This window comes from Ambystoma mexicanum, chromosome 13 (genome assembly GCF_040938575.1).
Source record: "Ambystoma mexicanum isolate Mex_15411 chromosome 13, UKY_AmexF1_1, whole genome shotgun sequence".
In the NCBI taxonomy this organism is placed as follows: Eukaryota; Metazoa; Chordata; class Amphibia; order Caudata; family Ambystomatidae; genus Ambystoma; species Ambystoma mexicanum.
In genome coordinates, this window is record NC_090938.1 from 561,758,544 (window position 1) to 561,777,243 (window position 18,700).

General features: G+C 49.4%; 1 protein-coding gene across 3 annotated transcripts in view; it reads right to left on the reverse strand.

Annotated features, from left to right (window-relative positions):
- ITGA3 (integrin subunit alpha 3) overlaps nucleotides 1–18,442 on the reverse strand; it is a 469,598-nt gene extending 451,156 nt beyond the window's left edge. For 2 of the 3 annotated variants that reach the window (XM_069634365.1, XM_069634363.1), the window contains exon 1: nucleotides 17,521–18,442. In XM_069634365.1, coding sequence (XP_069490466.1) covers nucleotides 17,521–17,711 — 191 coding nt within the window. In that variant the 5' untranslated portion in view covers nucleotides 17,712–18,442. The remainder of the gene's footprint in view (nucleotides 1–17,520) is intronic. The other variant, XM_069634364.1, reaches the window with a different exon arrangement.
- Between the last annotated feature and the right edge of the window lie 258 nt (nucleotides 18,443–18,700).

Sequence of the window (18,700 nt, forward strand, 5' to 3'; positions counted from 1 at the left end):
GAGCATCATAATAATAATATCACCTTTCAATGTAGGCCTTCATGCCAGATGTCACCCGCTTCTGTGCATTGTAACAGGCCCATTTAATGGCATTCCATTTATGAGTAAGCCTTGCTATATCTGAACCTGCATCTTGCAGGATGGACACAGATGCATCCGGCGAGCGCTTAACTCACTGGGGTATCTTACCAACAGACAATATTTCAACTTGTGCTAGACTCATTAATATTCATGAGATAAATTTACATACAATGATTCTAAATGTATGCACATTTTTTGCTCATGAATATTAATGAGGGATATCCTGGAAACCCATCAAGTTTCCGGCCCCTGAAGCCTGGAGTTGGACAACCCTAGAGCCACGAAAGCCAGACAGCTCTGGAAGCCATAGAAAAACCAGCGGCCACGTTACATATGATGTGCAAATGCCCGGATTTCATTTTGCAACAGTACAATGAAGAATTGCAGCACCCCTTTCACTGATCGACTCGGTCAAAGGCATTTTTCTACCATTCATTCTGTGCAGTCTTCAGTGTAATTTAGGTTCAATATCCCAACTTCTGTAATCACTAATTAAACCCCCACCTCCTGGACCCAGCACAAAGTAACATTCAAAGGGTGGTCAACCATCCTGCATTTTGCAGGAATGGCAGTCCCACATCCTGCAGAAGAACTGGAGCTCTTGCCAGACATAGCCATAAACCGGCTCGGGGTAATATGGCAGTGCCGAAGTGCTGGCCTAACCTGCTAGTGTGGGCCAGTGTTTTTGGGCAAAGTGGGCCAGTCTGATAAGTGACTATACTGTGCAGCTTGTCGTTTAGAACAGTGCTACTGAACAAATATTCTGTAGCCTGCTCTCCTTGCCACACATTTTACCAAACGGTCTGTTACGAAAGGAACACATTGAAATTTGCAACGGTCGGCCACTTTTTCATTGGTGCCCGAGCCAACTTTATTGCCCAGTTCGACCCTGGCCATAAGAAAGATCCTGGCAGGGCGGGGCTGGGCTCTGCGCCACTCCATTGCAAGGTGACAGCTGCCAGATGATTCCTTTTCTTGGAAATAATGACAGTTTCTCTGCCAGAAGAAGAAAATAGAAAAGTACACACCATCCCTCCGTTTACCCCGATAGTGCTTCTTTGATGGGATGGATGAGAAGCAGTGCGCAGGTGCGGTAACCCGCTTTCGGTTTCACAGAAAATGTGGTACTGCTGCCATTCATATCATGCATAGGATTTAAAGTGACCATTACTGGCATAGATAGGTTGTGGCTGCAGCTTCATGCATGCGACTTAAAGTGACCATTACTGGCATAGATAGGTTGTGGCAGCAGCTTCATGCATGCGACTTAAAGTGACCATTACTGGCATAGAGAGGTTGCACTGCAGTCTCGTGGAAATGTATAGAGTGCTCCTATGTAGTGTGCTGTTGGTGACATGGCATTTACTGGATATGTTCATGTGTTAGTTACTTTTGAGAACCAACTGTACATTGTGTGGCCTTTTACCCGATTTTTAGAAAAATTGTGCCACAAATTACACCATTGTAGTAGTAGAATATTTAAAAAAATGTCCCCCCCCTTATTTATTCAGGGCTGACTCTCCACGCGCAGTCGCTCCAGCTAATTTGAGTAAATATTTAGACCTCGCCTTTCAAAATATTCACCCGGCATGGCTGCCCATGAATCATGAAATTTACTGGATAGTTTTCATGTTTCCATAGAGAAACAATTATAAACTGTATGGCTTTTCATCCCATTTTCTTAAAAATTGTGCTGCAAAATGCATCATTTCAGCACATTATTAAAAAAAAAAACATCTCGAGGGGGAAAACCCCAACTGACCACCCCTTAACTCTTTTGGGCCCCCGTGCTACGTTCAGTCGCTTGCATGAATTTAAGGAAAAATGTAGGCCACCCCACTGACAACATTCCCCACCCCATGAAGGCTCACCCATGAATCGTTTAGATTCTTGGTGCCCCTTTAGGAGCTATCCTCCCCGGCACCAAAAGCTGCCTTCACCACTGGCCATTTAACCGCGTGGTCCCTCGACATGTGCCCCAGAAGCACTGCTTTAGACTACATTAAAGCTCATGCTTTTGAAATGCTACATTCTATGCCAAAGCTTGCCTGAGCTGCAAACCTGCAGCTAGCCTGCTAGGACTGGTTGGTTACACACGTGGAGATAACGTTTTCCGGGGCGGGGTGGAGGCTAGCACCAGACCTTTGGAACATGCAGAGGGAGTGTCTGGAGAAAAGACGAATGCGACTGATTGCTTGCTTGGGACTGCTAAAATGAGCAATATTCGAGTTCTGGGCACTAGACTTTCAAGTAAGAGTTTCACAAAGTGCATGTAAAACTACAAACATTAGACGCGCTCATTCAGATGCCCTTTTTGACTGCTTTGCACAAGTCAGCAAATTTCGGCACATTTATAAGTGCATCCCGAATTCACAAACAGGAGGGGTTTTCAAATGTGCCAAAATGTGTCCCATTCCCCTATGCCTGTTGGGAACAGGTGCCGTGGGATGCGCAAATCATGGCATAGTCATTTGTGACTCTGTCTCACATTTTTCTTGAGGTGAGCTTAAACCGCGGCGGTCACACTGGCATTTCCATCCCCAAAACATGGGTTTAGGTTTTAAGGCCTAAGACATCACACGTACCTGTCATACAATAGTGTTGGTATGGAGTGGGGCTGGCCAGTCTATCTTTTCTTGCGATGACACCAGCCCCAAGGAACGCGTGGTTTCACCTTTGAGAATAAGGCGAGCTGTGCAATTCTAAAACTACGTAAATGAAGAAAACAAATTGCATCGTCTGCGTTTTTCTCATTGCCATTAGTTCTTGAGACATATATTCCAAGAATCAGACCCATTGGGCCTCATTAGGACCCTGGCGGTAACTGCCACCGGAAAATAATTTTTATCGGGTCCATGAAATGGGCAATTACCGGGTCATGCCGACCTAGGCAGACCCGGTAATTGCCCTTTTCTTGGACCCGGTAAAACTTAATCCCCATTCCCATCTGAGCCCCATAGGGCTCAATGGGAATGGGGAGCATGCTAACAACGGGCCCGTTAATGACAGGCCCGTTGATAGCATTTCTTTTCCCCCCCTCGCGGGACCCGCAAAGGACGTCTGGTAAAACCAGACGACCAGAGCGGGTCCCGTGAGGGGACCTCGTAATAGGGCGGTACGGGGTTAACAGCTCCGACACCTTTACTGGCGCCGGTTAAACCCTTTCTGCCCTCCTCGTAATGAGGCCCATAGTCTTTATTCCAGTTCTTCCTGCTTAATATGCTGTTAAAAGGGAGGGTGCTAGAGGGCCATCCAAGATGCGGCTCCACTGTGAGCTCTGGCGAGGCTCCCCGTATAAATCCTGTTCTTGGTCCTTTACAGTGTGTGAACCCACCTATTCCTGTGAACGACTGTAGCTAAGCTGTAGGAGAACGAACGGCAAAAACGAGATAAGCGGGAACCCCTCCAGAAGCCCAGACCCAAGGGGCTCAAAGCAGGCATAGCCGGCCGCGGGCTGCTTCAGACTGAAGGCGGAGTGATACAGCGACTCACAGCTCCAGAGCGATAGCCCTGACATAGACCTGGAGAGCGGCCGAGGCGGCCCGAGCCCTCGACCAGTACCCCAGGGACCTGACACCACCAGCGGGCTCCAATGAGACGGAGCTGACTCGGACCGCAAACTCCCCGAATACGGGTAGCCAGACACAGGTGGACCAGTTAATCGCTGCAGTGAAGCCCGCGCTGACAAAGCCGGTGTCAGGCCTATCCAGTCTGCCTGGGACTGGCCCACGCCCCACGCGGGACCCACAGAAGAGTAGCAGACTACTCGAATCCTGGGCGGCACACACACAGCAGTAAACGCAGGCAGAGCAGAGAAGACCATGAGCCGACAGCGACACGGCCCATGGGACCTGCCACCTCTGGCGCACCCAGACACATAATGAGAATCAGGTGAGGCAAGCTGCCCCCACGACTACACACCTTCCTTCCTTCCCATCTCAACACCAGATGCACGGTCGTCGCAGGCTACTGACCCCCGTGGGGAGGGTGCAGCTGCTCATCCAGCACGGTGGCACACGCAGATCAGCCGAGCAACGCCCTGCAAGCCCCATCTAGTGCAGTCATGCAGAACTCGGCGACCCAATGCCATCTTAGGGTCCGGGCCCACAAACTCTGCCCCAGATGGTGCACCAACCCCAGCAAACTAGGAACCTTTGAACACAAGCCAGCCCTCCCAACTTCCAGGTGGGCAAAAACCCAACGGGGGTCCCTAGCAATTAAGGGATGTTCGACAGCTGTGCCATGCAGAGCCCAGAGCCCACAGACCACAAGTCGTTTGGGGTTCAGGACAGCGAGGCGAGAACACGTCGCGGAGTGATAGCCCGATTAGACAACACTTGGCGCCCACCAGAGATATGCAGCGACCAGCTCCCCAAGAAACATATAAGCAGCTCAGACTGTGGGGAAAAGCGCCCCAGTCTCCCTCTCCTGCCTCACTAGACACCTGCCTGCAACAACCCCCTCCCAATCTTGACTGCTGCAATCCCAACCGACGGAGATCCCACCCAGAGACTACGTTCAACATCATCAGGCAGACTCTCCTTCCCCAGCCGCTCCTGCACCCTCCTCCAGCAGACCCACTGCACCCAGTGGTCCACGCCATACCAACATTGTCTGGACTCCTCCTGGCTACCCTGCCAACAAACAAAGGTTTCTGAGCCGCCCCACGGACACAGTCACGGCAACACACCCTAGCTCAGGCGTAACCCTATACACGACTCCTGGAACCAATACTATACCCCAAAATCAACACTTTCAGAGACTGTCATATAAGCTAACCGCCAGTGGCACACCATATCATCGCCGACGCTCCCACAGTGAATGCAAACCGCTCAACATGGGGGAAGACCGACAAATCCCAGCGGAAACTTAACTTTGAGGCGGTGACAACGGCCAAAACCCCCAAACCCAACGACCGACCAGAGTCCCCCAGCAGCGTAGCAGATGAAGAAGAACCATCCCTAAACACTGATATAAAAGAGATCCTACTTGACCTGAAAGTAGGTATCAGCAATCTTGACAACAAATTGGACACCCTGTCCTCCAAAGCTGACCAATTGCAACACTGCCTCGATAAACACGAGGAAAGGCTCGACACGGTGGAACAACAGGTCTCAGACCTCGATGAGAATTCCATGTCACTCAAAGTGAGAGTCTCTACACTAGAGGGGCAAATTAAAGCAGTAACCGCCAAAAACAAAGATTTCGAGGGAGGCTCTTGACGCAATAACATCAGGCTGGTCGGGGTCAGGGAGCAACACAACCCAAAAAAGATGGACAACCTGGTGGAAGACATTTGCAAAGAACTGTTCGGAGCATCCTCATTCTCACAACTGTTTGTGGTTGAAAGAGCCCACAGGATTCCCGCTACTCGGCCCATCCCCGGCACCCCACCGAGACCGATCGTCGTCAGGCTTCTTAATTAAAAAGATCGAGACACCATCTTATGTCTGGCCAGAGATAGAGGTGAGCTCCACTACAACGGCGACAATATTCAGATGTACCCAGACTTTTCACCTGCAGTTCAAGCCCAAAGAAGATCATTCGCAGGAGTGAGACGCAGGTTGCAAGTGAACCAACTACTCTACTCCATGATGTTTGTGGCCAAACTGCACATTCAACACGACGGGAAAGCACAATTCTTTACCTCACCAATAGATGTCAACTCCTTCCTGGATCGAGTCGGCTGCAGGCCTGCAGATATCAATCCGAGACCACCCAGGAGAGAATGAGCGAGGAGGAACCCGGCCTGACACCCCGCTATGCTCAGGCACGCCGTTCTCCTTAGGCCCTAATAATAGACACTATGTCACAGAATTGCCCCTTTCTCACCTGAAAGCGATCCTTGCAGGATTTCTTGGGATGGTGTCTTCTTACGCACGGACCTGGTCTTGTATATGCCCGCGCGAGCCTCTTCTGGCTCCAGCGTGCGTTCAAAGTTCCGGGATTCAGATACTCTGGGGATCCAGGAAACGAAGAAGGTGCACAAGCACGGCACACGGGTCCAGGAAGAAGGAAGAGGGGTAAGGGAATAGAATTAGAAGGTCCAGGAACCAGGATAACAGTTCAGTGAACTACGGAGCACATGTCTAGTCGCTACTTGCTACTTGAGAGGCGCGGGGCCGCGGGGGCGTGGTCTATTTGTAGATTACGCTACGTCCGACGTGAAGACCGAGGAAGGCGTTTCACATTAGACGGCCATGTTGGAAGTACCAAGGAGTTCAAGCCCCGTTGTGATAAGGACCATAAAGTCCAAAAGGGGCGCATTCTGTGGGTCATGACAGCAGAAAACCTGTTCCACCAGGATTGCCTGGGTGTATGAGATGGCATCTTCTGAGCAATCGAGGGGTATTCAGATTAGAAATTGGTTCCAAGGTTCTTTCACTAGGAGGATATCCTTTCCATTCAACCAAGTATTGAAGCTGAACCCGTTTATACTTGGAGTCGCATATTCGGGACACTTCATATTCCAGTTGGTCGTCCACCACCACAGGAGTGGGTCTGCAGGATTTCCGGGAGGATCGGATGTAGGGTTTTAATAAAGAAATGTGAAAAACTGGGTGAATTTTCTTCCAGGAGTCAGGTAGCTTGAGCCGGTATGAGACTGGATTTATGATTTCCTTGATGGAAAATGGACCATAGTACCGGGGGGCCAATTTGTTTGGCTGTAAATGTCGGGGTAGTAGTTTCGAGGACAACCAGACTTGATCACCAACTGCATAAGAAGGCCCTGGTCTTCTTTTGGTATCTGCATATCGCTTAGTATGTATTCTGGCCTTCTCCAAGTGTTCTTTGGCTTCCTTGTGTATGTTGAGGAGTGTTTCAATCCAGGAGTCGACGGTAGGCACTGGTGTGGGATGTGGAAGAACAGAGGGTAAAACTGATGGATGGAATCCTTGACTGCAATAAAAGGGGCTGGTCTTAACTGCTGAGTGATTGGAATTGTTGTAGGCAAATTCAGCCACAGGTATTGGGAGCGACTAGTCATCCTGCACCTTGGTGGCGAAACAACAAAGGTATTGTTCCAGGGTCTGGTTTACACGTTCCGTAGCTCCGTTGGTTTGTGGATGATAACCTGATGAGAGAGCGCGTTGAATTCCTAGAATGCGACAGAGATGTTTCCAGAATTGTGAGACGTATTGGGGTCCTCGGTCTGATATGATCTTGGAAAGAAGTCCATGGAAGGCGGAAAATGTATTCCAGGAAGATTCCAGCGAGTTCTGATGAGGATGCTAGTTTATACAGGGGTGTAAAATGAGCCATATCAGTGAACAAGTCAATGTTGACCACGATAGTCGTGTATCCCCTGGAAGGTGGCAATTCCACAATGAAGTCTGTAGCGATGAATTCCCATGGCCTTGTTGGTAGTGTAGGTTGCAGTAGGAGACCCGCCGGTCTCTTGTTATCGTGTTTGTTTTAACTACAGATAGAACAGGCTCGGATGTACAGTTGTGCGTCAGTCTTCATTCTAGGCCACCAAAATTGTCTTTGTATAAGACGGAGGGTGTTGGTGATGCCACGATGTCCGGAGTGAAGGGTATCATGGCAGAGGTTTATTATCCTTTGTTGTAATTTCTGTGTAGGGATGACTAGAGCATTATCCTTGAACAAATATCCGCCCTTGGTTCTCAGATTCCATTGATTCTTCCTTGAAATATCCTTCCAGAGCTCAGAGGATTGGGTTTGCATCCGAACTTCTTCCAGAAGACTGACTGCTTGAGCTCATTACAAACACCCTTGATCCAATATCATCCTGGGAAATACACAATCAGCAGACATAAAACTATGGAGGGGAACTAGACAAGTATCAGCAACACCGTTCGCTCTAGTAATGGAACCTCTTGCACCTGATCTTCGGTCCTGTCACCTAGACAGAGGCCTCTCTCTGGGACCCCACAAACTAATAATATCCCTGTATGCAGATGATGTAGCCCTCTTCCTACGTGACCATACAGAAAATCTGAACCCAGTCATGCGCTAGGTAATCAAATTCGGCAACTTCTCGGGTTTAAAAATTAACCATGCAAAGTCGGTCATTTTTCCCATGACTGACAATACCAAGGAATTCACGGATGACTACGGGTTTCAGTGGCAACAATTGAAAATCAGATACTTAGGTATCCTTCTGTCCAGATCCCACCACGATATTATGCACGATAATAACGAATAAACTGTGGAAACAATACAAAGTAAAGTAAACAGATGGAAACTCTTTCCGCTCACACAGTGGGGACATGTCTCCCTGGTTAAGATGGTCATTCATCCCAAGTTATTATACTTATTCTCGAACATCCCACTGCTACTACCGTAACAATTTCTCCATCACATCAAAAGTCTGATACTCGATCTAATGTGGGCTGGCAAGGTGGCTACTCACACTACGCTCATACAATCCATGGCAAAAGGCAGCCTCGCACTCCCTGACGTGGAACGCTACTATTGGGCAGCACAAGCGCAATTCCTAACTCACTGGTACGCTACACACTTCATCAGGCCCCATGTCCAGGTCGAAAGGGCTCTGGCAACTCCTCATCTCTTTAGAGCCATCATTTTTGGCCAGCTTCAAGTGCCACATTCCACAGTAAACATTGTCCTTACCACATACGCCATCTGGAAGAAGATCGCACAGAAAAGTGGCATTCAATCCAGGTTCTCCCCCCCTCAACGAGGTGAAATTCATACCAGGAATGCCCCTAACCGCTGAGCAGATATATCGACAATGGATTGACAATCTACAAATAAAGACACTAAGCAACCTCTTCGTTGAAGGCATGTTCCTAACCCGGCAACAAGCCCGAGATAGAGGGAACAATAATGCCCTAGAGACGTTCATATACTTCAGGCTACGTCACGCTCTTCAAACCAATCTCGTCACTTTAACATGGGGTAATACAATCTCAAGGCGAGGGATGACTGGTATCGGGGATATACAAACAGTGGTCGAAGTGTACGAAAAGAAGTAGTGGAACTATGTTCCCCACTGGCCTGCCCCCGCTTCTCACAAACCCCATCGCCACACCCCCTCCAACACACAATCCAAACCCCCAAACAAACACACGTGCTCTTCATGGGAATGTTCAGTGCAGTGCACTGAAGTGCAAGCTTCAACTTCTTCCTATACTTTTATTTTAAAACTAAACCATTCCAGAATAGTTTATTTTTAAAAGAAAAGTATAGGAACAGTGAAACTTAAAAATTAAAAGTATAGGAGCACTGCTCCCTACCGCTCCCGCCCACTTTGACCTCTGGATACAAATCACTCCTAGCCGACACAGCACCCTCACTTTCAAACCCCAGAAGAAGATGGAAGAAAGCCCTTGGGTCCACGATTGCTGGCGAGGATTGGGCCTACATTCTGCGGCAAACCCAGAAGGTATCCCTCAACACAAGATGCAAACAAATGCACTTCAATTACCTGCACCAGGTGTATTACACTCCGGCGAAATTCCACTCACAACGCTCGCCAATCTCGGCAACTTGCAAACGATTTGGTGCCCCAAATGCGGACTTTTTGCATCTAGCTTGGTCCTGCTCGTACATCTCCCAATTCTGGAGCCTGGTACTCGAGAAAATCTCAGCAATCATAGATGTCCAATTATACCTGGATCCCACTCTCGCACTTTTGGGCCTAACCAGACACTTACCCACCTGCGGACATAAGCTAGCAAGTTTACAACTGGTCCTGGCCCGAAGAAGGATCACTATCAACTTGGGGCACGGACCACCTCCAAATCTGCAAAGATGGCTGGTCGACGTGACTTACTGCCAAGACGTACAAACAAACTTTATAAAGTCCCTACCTTTGCACGCTCGTCCCCCAGACATCTGGAGCCCATTTATTGCATATCTGATCTCCACTGCAGACATAACCACATCTCAGACCTCATCCCCGACCGCTGAGTCTCAAAGCAATCCAGGTCAAGTAGACATTGTCAACAATGCATGAAGATGATGATGTCCACATGACTGTGTTCCGGGCTATATTGAGGTGAAGGGGAGGGGGTGGGAAAGGGGTTGGAGAGGGTTTTCGCTAGGGCCTATGTAAGGCCTGTTTGTTACTTTGTTTAAAAGACCTAAAATAAAGTTGTTGTTTTTTTAAATGCTGTCAAGTGTTGGGCCTGGAAGGGGTTTCGGCTCCCTCACTTCACTCAGTGTGGAGATTTCTGCCCCATAGCAAAAATTTAAATTTGGCACCCATGCATTGGAAATAGGAGGACAGGAAGGATGGAGGTGGGGTGGGTGCATTGATGCCATTACATATAGTAAACGAGAAAATATCTACCTCCTGTAATTTCTGCTCCCCAATTTCTGCTCCATGATTTGCAACCCACCCTCCTTCACATTGAGACCAGCACCTGTGCAGGGGTTCATATGCCAACTTCCGGTTACCCTGGATTGCCAGCGGGCAGACCATTTCTCGCTCTGAGAAAGCGAGGGTGTCAAAGTTTACTGATGCATTGAAACCACTACAAAATGTAACACCTCCACCCAATGTACATGGAAACGTGCCATTTGCAGCTCCATTTTACCGGGAACTTACTTGGGAGGGAATGATACCATGCCCCACAAATTGTTCACAAAGCGCGTGCACGTATAACGTGTTCTGCTAAATGATTTTTCTGATTTTGCTCCCCTCACCCAACTTACACAAAAAGGTGCTGCTTCTGAGACGGTGCCTTTACCAGTCACAGCTGGCTAGAACTAACAGGTTTACAAAAGATGCCAGTCCTGCTGGGAGAAAATGAGGTGGCGGAAGGACCCAAAGAACCAGGGAAGTGGGCCAGTGCTAGCCAGAGCTGACCCCCGACAAGCTCAGAAATCTGAGTCTGAGTTGAGGCCCTGCTGAGGCCCCCTAAAGTACCCTGGGAGCCCCGGCCGCTACAGGACAAGGCTTTTGTTCTAAAGCCTGAAGCTATCGCTCAAGTGCTCTGAAACACATGTGTATGAGCGCGTTACAAATAAAATATCAATATCAGAACAAAAATGCCTTTTCTCTATAATGGTGGCGCTGGCACCTGCAAGGCATCCCTTTAATCAAGGAGATGCTTGTTGGCCAGTGCCACCATTGTAGAAGAAAAGGAGAGGCCGCTGGAAGCAGAGGCCTTTATTTCCTAAGCCTGAAACTACCCTTTCAGCCTTAATGGTGCTTCAACCCCTCGTCAAATACCGGGTGAGGGGCGGCTGAAATGGTGAGACTGCTGTTCCCCGCCAGGCACCCTTTTAGGTAATAGATGCAGAGATCAGCTCTCTACAAAGGGCTGCCTGGTGGGCGTGCCTGTATGATATGGCATTTATAAGGCGCCTATACACAAGTGTTTCTAGCCGTTTAAGCCGGGGCTCGTCAAGGGGCCGTGGCCTAATGAGCCAACAGGTGACCCCCCACTGTTAGGCCACACCCCCTTGATGAGCCCCGGCTCGCTTTGTCGTGCCACTAAAGGCACTGCACAGAACACCTGGGGGCAGGTGATGCAGTAGGACCCCATTTTCTTTGTATGTACATGATGAATTTATGGAGAAAGAAAAACATTGGCTAGTGGGGGAGCAAGACAGCTCTGCCAGCTCTTGCAGCTTTGCAACGCCACGCAAGAGAAGGGAGGGGTGGCAGGCTGTGCAAAGGAGGGAGGGGGCGGGGGCACGGAGGGGCAGGTTGCGCTGGAACTCTATTCAGCCAGGAATGGCAGGAATGCTTCCTAGATCAGAGCCCCCCAAGGCAATGGAGTGGAAGAACATTGGCGAGGAGGAGCCAGGATCTGAAAGTGGCGGTCTCCAGACCCCAGAGACCACATGTCCACTGCCCGCCAGTACACAAACCTATGGAGAGAAATTCCCCGAGAACTCCACGTATAAACAACACTCCCTCTCCAAGTCCCACGGATCCCAACAACATCTCACCGTGTGTTATATTACCTCATCTTATGTTATCTCATGCTGTGTTATGTCGCTATCTCATGCCATGTATGGTATGTTATGTTATCTCGTGTTATGGTATGTTATGTTACAAGGCTTTCGCACTGCTCAAAATTGCCACTGTACCGGGCCTTAGTTTGTAGATGAAAAGGAGTCGGCAGAAGTTAAGAGGAGAGAGTGTCTCCTAGGCTATACCACCTCACCCACAACCCCATAATACCTCTCTTACCCTCCCCAGACAAAGGAGCTCTTTCACACAGAGTTCCCAGATTCCCAGAGCCTAGTGACTAGCTAGACGAATGATATCGACTTGCTTCTCCCTGCCGGCCAGCCCAGGTAGTGCTATGGAAATCACCCTAGCGAGCACTCTCGCATCTGCTCTGGCACGTGTTATGTCCCTGCACGTGGCTAACAAGAGCACGAGCCTGCCTGCGCTCACCTGGACTGCCAAGAACTGGCAGGGCTCCCGCCCGCGCGCTGGCGCTTGGCTGATCCAATCCACCGGCGCCAGCTCAAAGGCGGATATGGTGCACCAGGCAGAATTGCACCACAGACGCCAAAACGGCCGCCTTGGACATGCGTGGGCTGCAAACACAGGTGCACTGAGCCAATCCATCAGTCTAAGGTCCAATTAATTCCAAAATGAAAAGCTCAGATTTTATGAATGCGATCTGGGATGGTGGCAATGAAACGCGCCGCCTCCATCAACATTGGCATATAGGAGTTTCAGAAGTCTCAACAAAGGCTGACCACCGTATGCCACCAACACCACTCCCAGGTAATGTAGGAACAGGCAAACTCCCATTAACACTGACACCCAGGAGTCACAGAAGACTCTAAGCCTGACCATCCTCTGCCATTGAAACCACCCCCAGATAGGCACAAACTCCCATCGACACTGACACCCAGGAGTCACAGAAGAATCTAAGCCCGACCATCCTCTGCCATTGAAACCACCCCAGATAAGGCACAAACTCCCATGAACACTGGTGGTTCAAAGCCTGACCATCCTCTGCCATCGAAACCACTCCCAGATAATGTATATGTCAAACTCCCATGAACACTGACACCCAGGAATCACAGAAGACTCTAAGCCTGGCGACCCTGTGCTCTCCCAAAATATGTACAAAATGGAAATATTTGCATCATCGCCGACACCCAGCCTGCTCAATTGAAACCCCTGCCATATATGCACAAACGGACAAAGTCACCTTAACATTGACAACCAAGAGTCGTGGAAGACCCAAAGGCTAACCGCCTTGTGCCATGAGGTCAACCAACCCCTATGAAGCTTAACATACTGCAAAAACCTGCCTCAGCCAGAGGCCACTAACCCTACTACGAAGCGCAGAACATTTTAACAGCTGCTCTATATAAAACATTATACTAGAACATTAATTCACCACTTACCCCAGGTGTTCCCCGTTTCATTTTCCACATAGATGGAATCCCCATTTTTTCAATGAAAGGATTGAAGCACAGTTCCACGCCTCCCACATGCCGCAGCGCAGAGTCCACAAGAGTTATATGCACGTGTTTAGCAGTGTATAAATCGTTTTCAATCGAATTCGAATTTAAAGATTGGGAAGAAGAAGAAGAAGAAGAAGAAGAAGAAGAAGAAGAAGAAGAAGAAGAAGAAGAAGAAGAAGAAGAAGAAGAAGAAGAAGAAGAAGAAGAAGAAGAAGAAGAAGAAGAAGAAGAAGAAGAAGAAGAAGAAGAAGAAGAAGAAGAAGAAGAAGAAGAAGAAGAAGAAGAAGAAGAAGAAGAAGAAGAAGAAGAAGAAGAAGAAGAAGAAGAAGTGCTGTAGCGGGAGGCATGCGGACGGAATGTGTAAAATGCCTGGGACGCATAGGAAGACCATGAGGTCGCTAGAGGTATATGGGTAGAGAGGCATTGTGAGGGGCATGGGGCACATGGGCAGTATCGCGGTTACATTGCCTGTCCCCATGAGGTTACCTGGGTTACAAGGATAGGCTGTGTGCGGTAACCAGGTTTACACTGACGGAGAGTGTGCAGGAAATTGGGAGGCATGGATAGGCACTATGAGGTAACTTGCGTGACACCGAAGGAGAGTGTGTGGTGACCAGGGTTACACTGATAGAAAGGATGTGAAAACGTGGGTTTCATGGACAGGCAGTATGAAGTAGCCTGGTTTACACTTGTCTAACTCCAGTCCTCGAGGGCCGGAAACCTGATGGGTTTTCAGGATATCCTCCATTAATATTCATGAGGAAATAGTTGCATACATTTAAAATCACTGTATGCAAATTTGTCTCATGAATATTAATGAGGGGGATTCTGAAAATCTGACATGGATCCGGCCCTCGAGGCCTGGAGTTGGATAACCCTAGGCCCACTGTCTGGTAAGTTTTGAGACATGGACAGGAAGAATTAAGTAATTTGCGATATATGCTGTAGGAAGTAACTTGGGTGATACCAATATAGAGTGCGGGGTAACTTGGGTTACACGGTATGTGATAACATGGGTTATACTGATAGTGTGGGGGTAAATTGGGATACTTGGACGGGCAGGATGAAGTAACTTGGGTTGCATTGCTAATAAGCATGCTGTAAAGTGGACTACGCTGATAGAAAGCGTGAAACACCTGGGTTACATGGGTAGACAGTGTAAGGAGCTTAAGGCACATGGCTAGTGGCTGAGGTAACTAGGGCCGTGAGTAGAGCTCTCACATTGCCATGGAGCACTTAGCCCCCAGGGCCCCCAATATTCCACATTTCCCAAACTTAGAATCCCAGGTGCCTTGAGGCCTAGCATCCCGCAATCAGCAGTTTGTGGCAAGCATGCTAGGTTACTCTGTGTACAGTATATGCATCCTCTCCAGCTGTACAGTGGGATTTCACCATCAATCGACTTCAGTGCGGAATAACAAAAAAGTGCAAAGGTGCTCATTGCACCCCCACTGAGCCTCATTTTCCCGGGGAAAAAAAGAGCAAAAAAAACATTAGTAAAAAAGCCATTTGAAAAAAAGGCGCACATAAAGAGGGTACCTCGTAGAGCATTTTATGTCAAAAGTCTGATCCTCCACCAAGGAAGGAAAGCGCGTTTGTAAAGCGCTCCGAGGCGGGGATCAACATGTGATACGCAAATTGACTTCACCTGCATCACATACTTAGTGAGCACAGCACGTGAAAGTGCAAGAATGGGTGCATTTATGGAAATCCCCCAAAAGTATGTGTCAAGGAAACCCTGAAAAACAAGTCCAATGTGAAATCAGCACTTCAAAAACCTTCATCTGCATAAGCGAAAGCATTGCTTACAATACCTTATCACACACTTAAGTCACAGGAGTGAGGGTAAATAATTGCATTTCATTACATTTGTTTTATAGCACATTATATACGGGGCACGGCTACTCTTTTTACACCAGCTACAACACTAATGGATCATTACATTACAATCATAATGATCACTGGTGCTAGTGAATCAAGTTGTTTCGCTCTATTATCATTTCTTGAGACTTCTTCAGGACACAAATCTTTTGTTTTCACTAAAAGAAATATTGTGGCAACCACCACTATTCACATGGGTAGTTACTTTCCACACTGAACATGTGTATGTCATTGTAGGCAAACCTGCCCCACTTTCAATTTGCTATCAGTACTTCCCTGTCAATCTCCTCCAATCAAAAACAGCAGATACTCTTGAAGGAAACAGTGCTTGTATTAGAGCTTGCAGAATAAGCTTTGCCACAGTATGTACCTAGCCTTGAATTCCATGCCTCTAGCAATATATTTCAACCTCCCGTGTTGGTATTCACGAGTATAATTAACACTCTTCTCGGTACTTGCAGTATTTAGCCCGGGGTGACACATGCACAGTTCCTGCCACAGAAACTCTCAAGTTTCAAGTCGCCTCAGTTGTCTACTGTATTGTTTCATGTGTGTTCCCACGGGTATCATCAGTGTTGGTACTCGCAAGTTTGTTGAGTGTGTTATCCCAATCTTGTGTTAGTTTCTGGTGGATCTCCTCTATCCCCACAACTCACTGTTAATCTTCCAGCAGTGCAGAAGTGCGGTTATCATAACTCTTACCGCAAACTAAACCGTCCACACCCACATCATGCCCAGTGTTCCCTTGAATGTAGAATGCATCAGAAGTGAAGTCATAGCAGGATTGACTGGGCTTGCTCCCTTCATGTGTTGTACTTGCTAATACCCACACCCCTGCGTTTCTGGTACACAGAGAGTATCTGATCTGCCCACACTGGTACATTCCAGTCCAGGCCTTCCGCTGCTGGATTTCCTGGTTCCCCTCTAGACCTTGCTACTCAATGCTGCAGTGTCCCAGTACTCCATATTGCTTAGACCCCTACACTCTGCATACTCACAGTACCGATTCCATCCTGGCCCCCTAACCAGGGAGAGCCATCTTTGTCTTCAATCTAGGGCTGTGTGTACTTCAGCTGTGAACTTTATCGGCAGTGCTGTCCTGACTTGTGAAGGCAATACAATCGCCCGCTGTATACCTCTGATGCAGAAGGGTATACTTGCCATTATCACTTCCCATCCTTGGAGGTCCTCACAGCAGACTTCGGTTTAGGCCCACACTGGAACTTAAATACGTTGTAGGCCTCAGAAAATGTAATCATGTGCCGCAGGCCGCAAAAGCTCGCTGTTGGCTCCCGGCGGGAAAAACTGACGTGTCAAGTACTGTGCATGTAGAGCAAGCGTACTGGGGGTGGGGGGGGGCAAGGCGGCCCCTGGTGTCACTTTCCAGGCTCACTCCCACCCAGGTGAAGAAAAAAAACTCTTAACGTTCTTCAAGTCAAGAGCCCAAGCACCAACTTAACTTATCTGCCTCCACCCTTTGTGTACGCAGTGCTCACAGCTGTCACTCCCCCAAAGGGTTTACTCGATACTCACAGGGTTCCCAAGGCTCCAGTCCTGGTCAGTGGTAAACTCAGTACTCACAGCATTGGCAACACCAATCCTCAGAACTCAGTTACCTGCCTATCAAAGGTGTGCGCTATAGTCTGAGGCAGTTCACTGGGCAATGACCTACTCTACAGGCGAGGGTATGCTCGGTACTCACACACAGGCTTACACCCCACCACTGCCAGAACTGCATCTCACAGACACCCCCACAATCAATGGCATGCTATCACGCGCCTAATATTAGACACTCGCGAGTATCCGTGTAGCCCTTGATTACTCGCAGGTACCCAGGTCCATAGTACCCTGGACACTCCCAAGTCCCAGTACGCACCGGTATCCCCACCCCTGTTATACTCGGTGAAGAAAGAAAACACATCATATGACCATATCACCCGACACAGGAACCCAGCCGCTTGCAATCCTGACTATGTACCCCTAAGCAGCCTTAGGGGTACATAGTCCCCAATACCCGGTGTACTCGGCGCTCAATGCAGTCACATATAAACAAGGTCAAACATTACAGTATCCCCGTCCACTGGTGTACTCAATATACGTACGTATTACTTGTGCTTACTTACAGGAGTCTCCCCCACCCCCGTACTCTGCGAGTTACCCCAATACCCCCTTGGTACTTACAGGTATCGGCTCTTCCCTACAGTCTGCTGGTGCAGGGCCACCGAGAAGCCAAAGAAGCTGCCGGGGGTCGGGCCCTCCTTCACCACCGGGAACCTCCAGTCCAGGTTGGAGGCGCAGCAGCCGGAGAGCAAAGGCAGCAGCAGCAGGAGGGCCGAGGGGGACCCCGGAGACCGGCGGCTGCGGGAGGACATGGCCTCGCTACCTTGGGCTGGTGGTGGGTCTGTCTCCCTCCCTACCACTGGACGCTCTCCCTGCTTCTCGCTTTCCCCCGCGGGTCCCTTTCGCTGCCTGTGGCTCCAACCTTTTTCTTTCTCACTCCGCTCCCTCCTTTAGGCAGGTTACCTTTCCTCTTGTTGACTCTTACTTAGGACCTCTTCCCTGCCACTGCTCTCTCTCTCTTCCTGTGCTATCCCCACTTTCCCCCTGTTCCAACGTGCCACTCTCTCGTGCCCTGCTTCCTCCCTTCCCTCCTCTCCGCGGGTCACCTCTGGCTCCTTCCCCCGTCCCTCCTGCACATTCCTTCCCCGCAGGCTCGTCCCTCGCCCTCCCTGAGCTCAGGTCTTCGCTCAATCCTTCGCCCTCTCCTCCTGTCCTGTGCCCAGCCCTTTTCTCCTGAGCTCTCCTCCCCTTCTGCCTTTTTCCCTCTCAATTCACGGTGCCCCCTCTCCGCCCAGCCCCCACCTGCTCTCAGGAGCGCGGCTCAGCCCAGCCCCAGAGCCACACTTGCAGCCGCTCCTGAGACTCTAGCCTTGCAGGAAGCTGGGCAAGCCGGGACTGGTCCCCGTGCCTTAAAGGGGCCCGGCAGCCCCCTGACGCACCTGACCCTCCTGCAGCCCCGGGGAGAGGCTTTCTAAGGCCAGCCCCTGACAGCCATGCCCGGGCTCTTCCTGCTCTGCAGACGCTGCCAGCTTCGACTGCTGCTGGAAATGTAACAAGTGGCAGGGAAGGAGGGTGGCAGGCAGGGAGGGAGGGAGGGAGGACACCCTCAGCGCGCGTCGAGATCCCCACTGCAGCGCCGGCCCTTCCCTGAAACACCTGTCCACGAGCCGCCTGCCGACGCCCCCGCAACCAAGAGTCCCTAAAATGTAATTAATGACCTTCCAAAAAAAAGCTTGAATCGACTGCAAACAACAACATTGCTACTGTAATAAGGCAACCGGAGAGCATGCAATGGCGTATG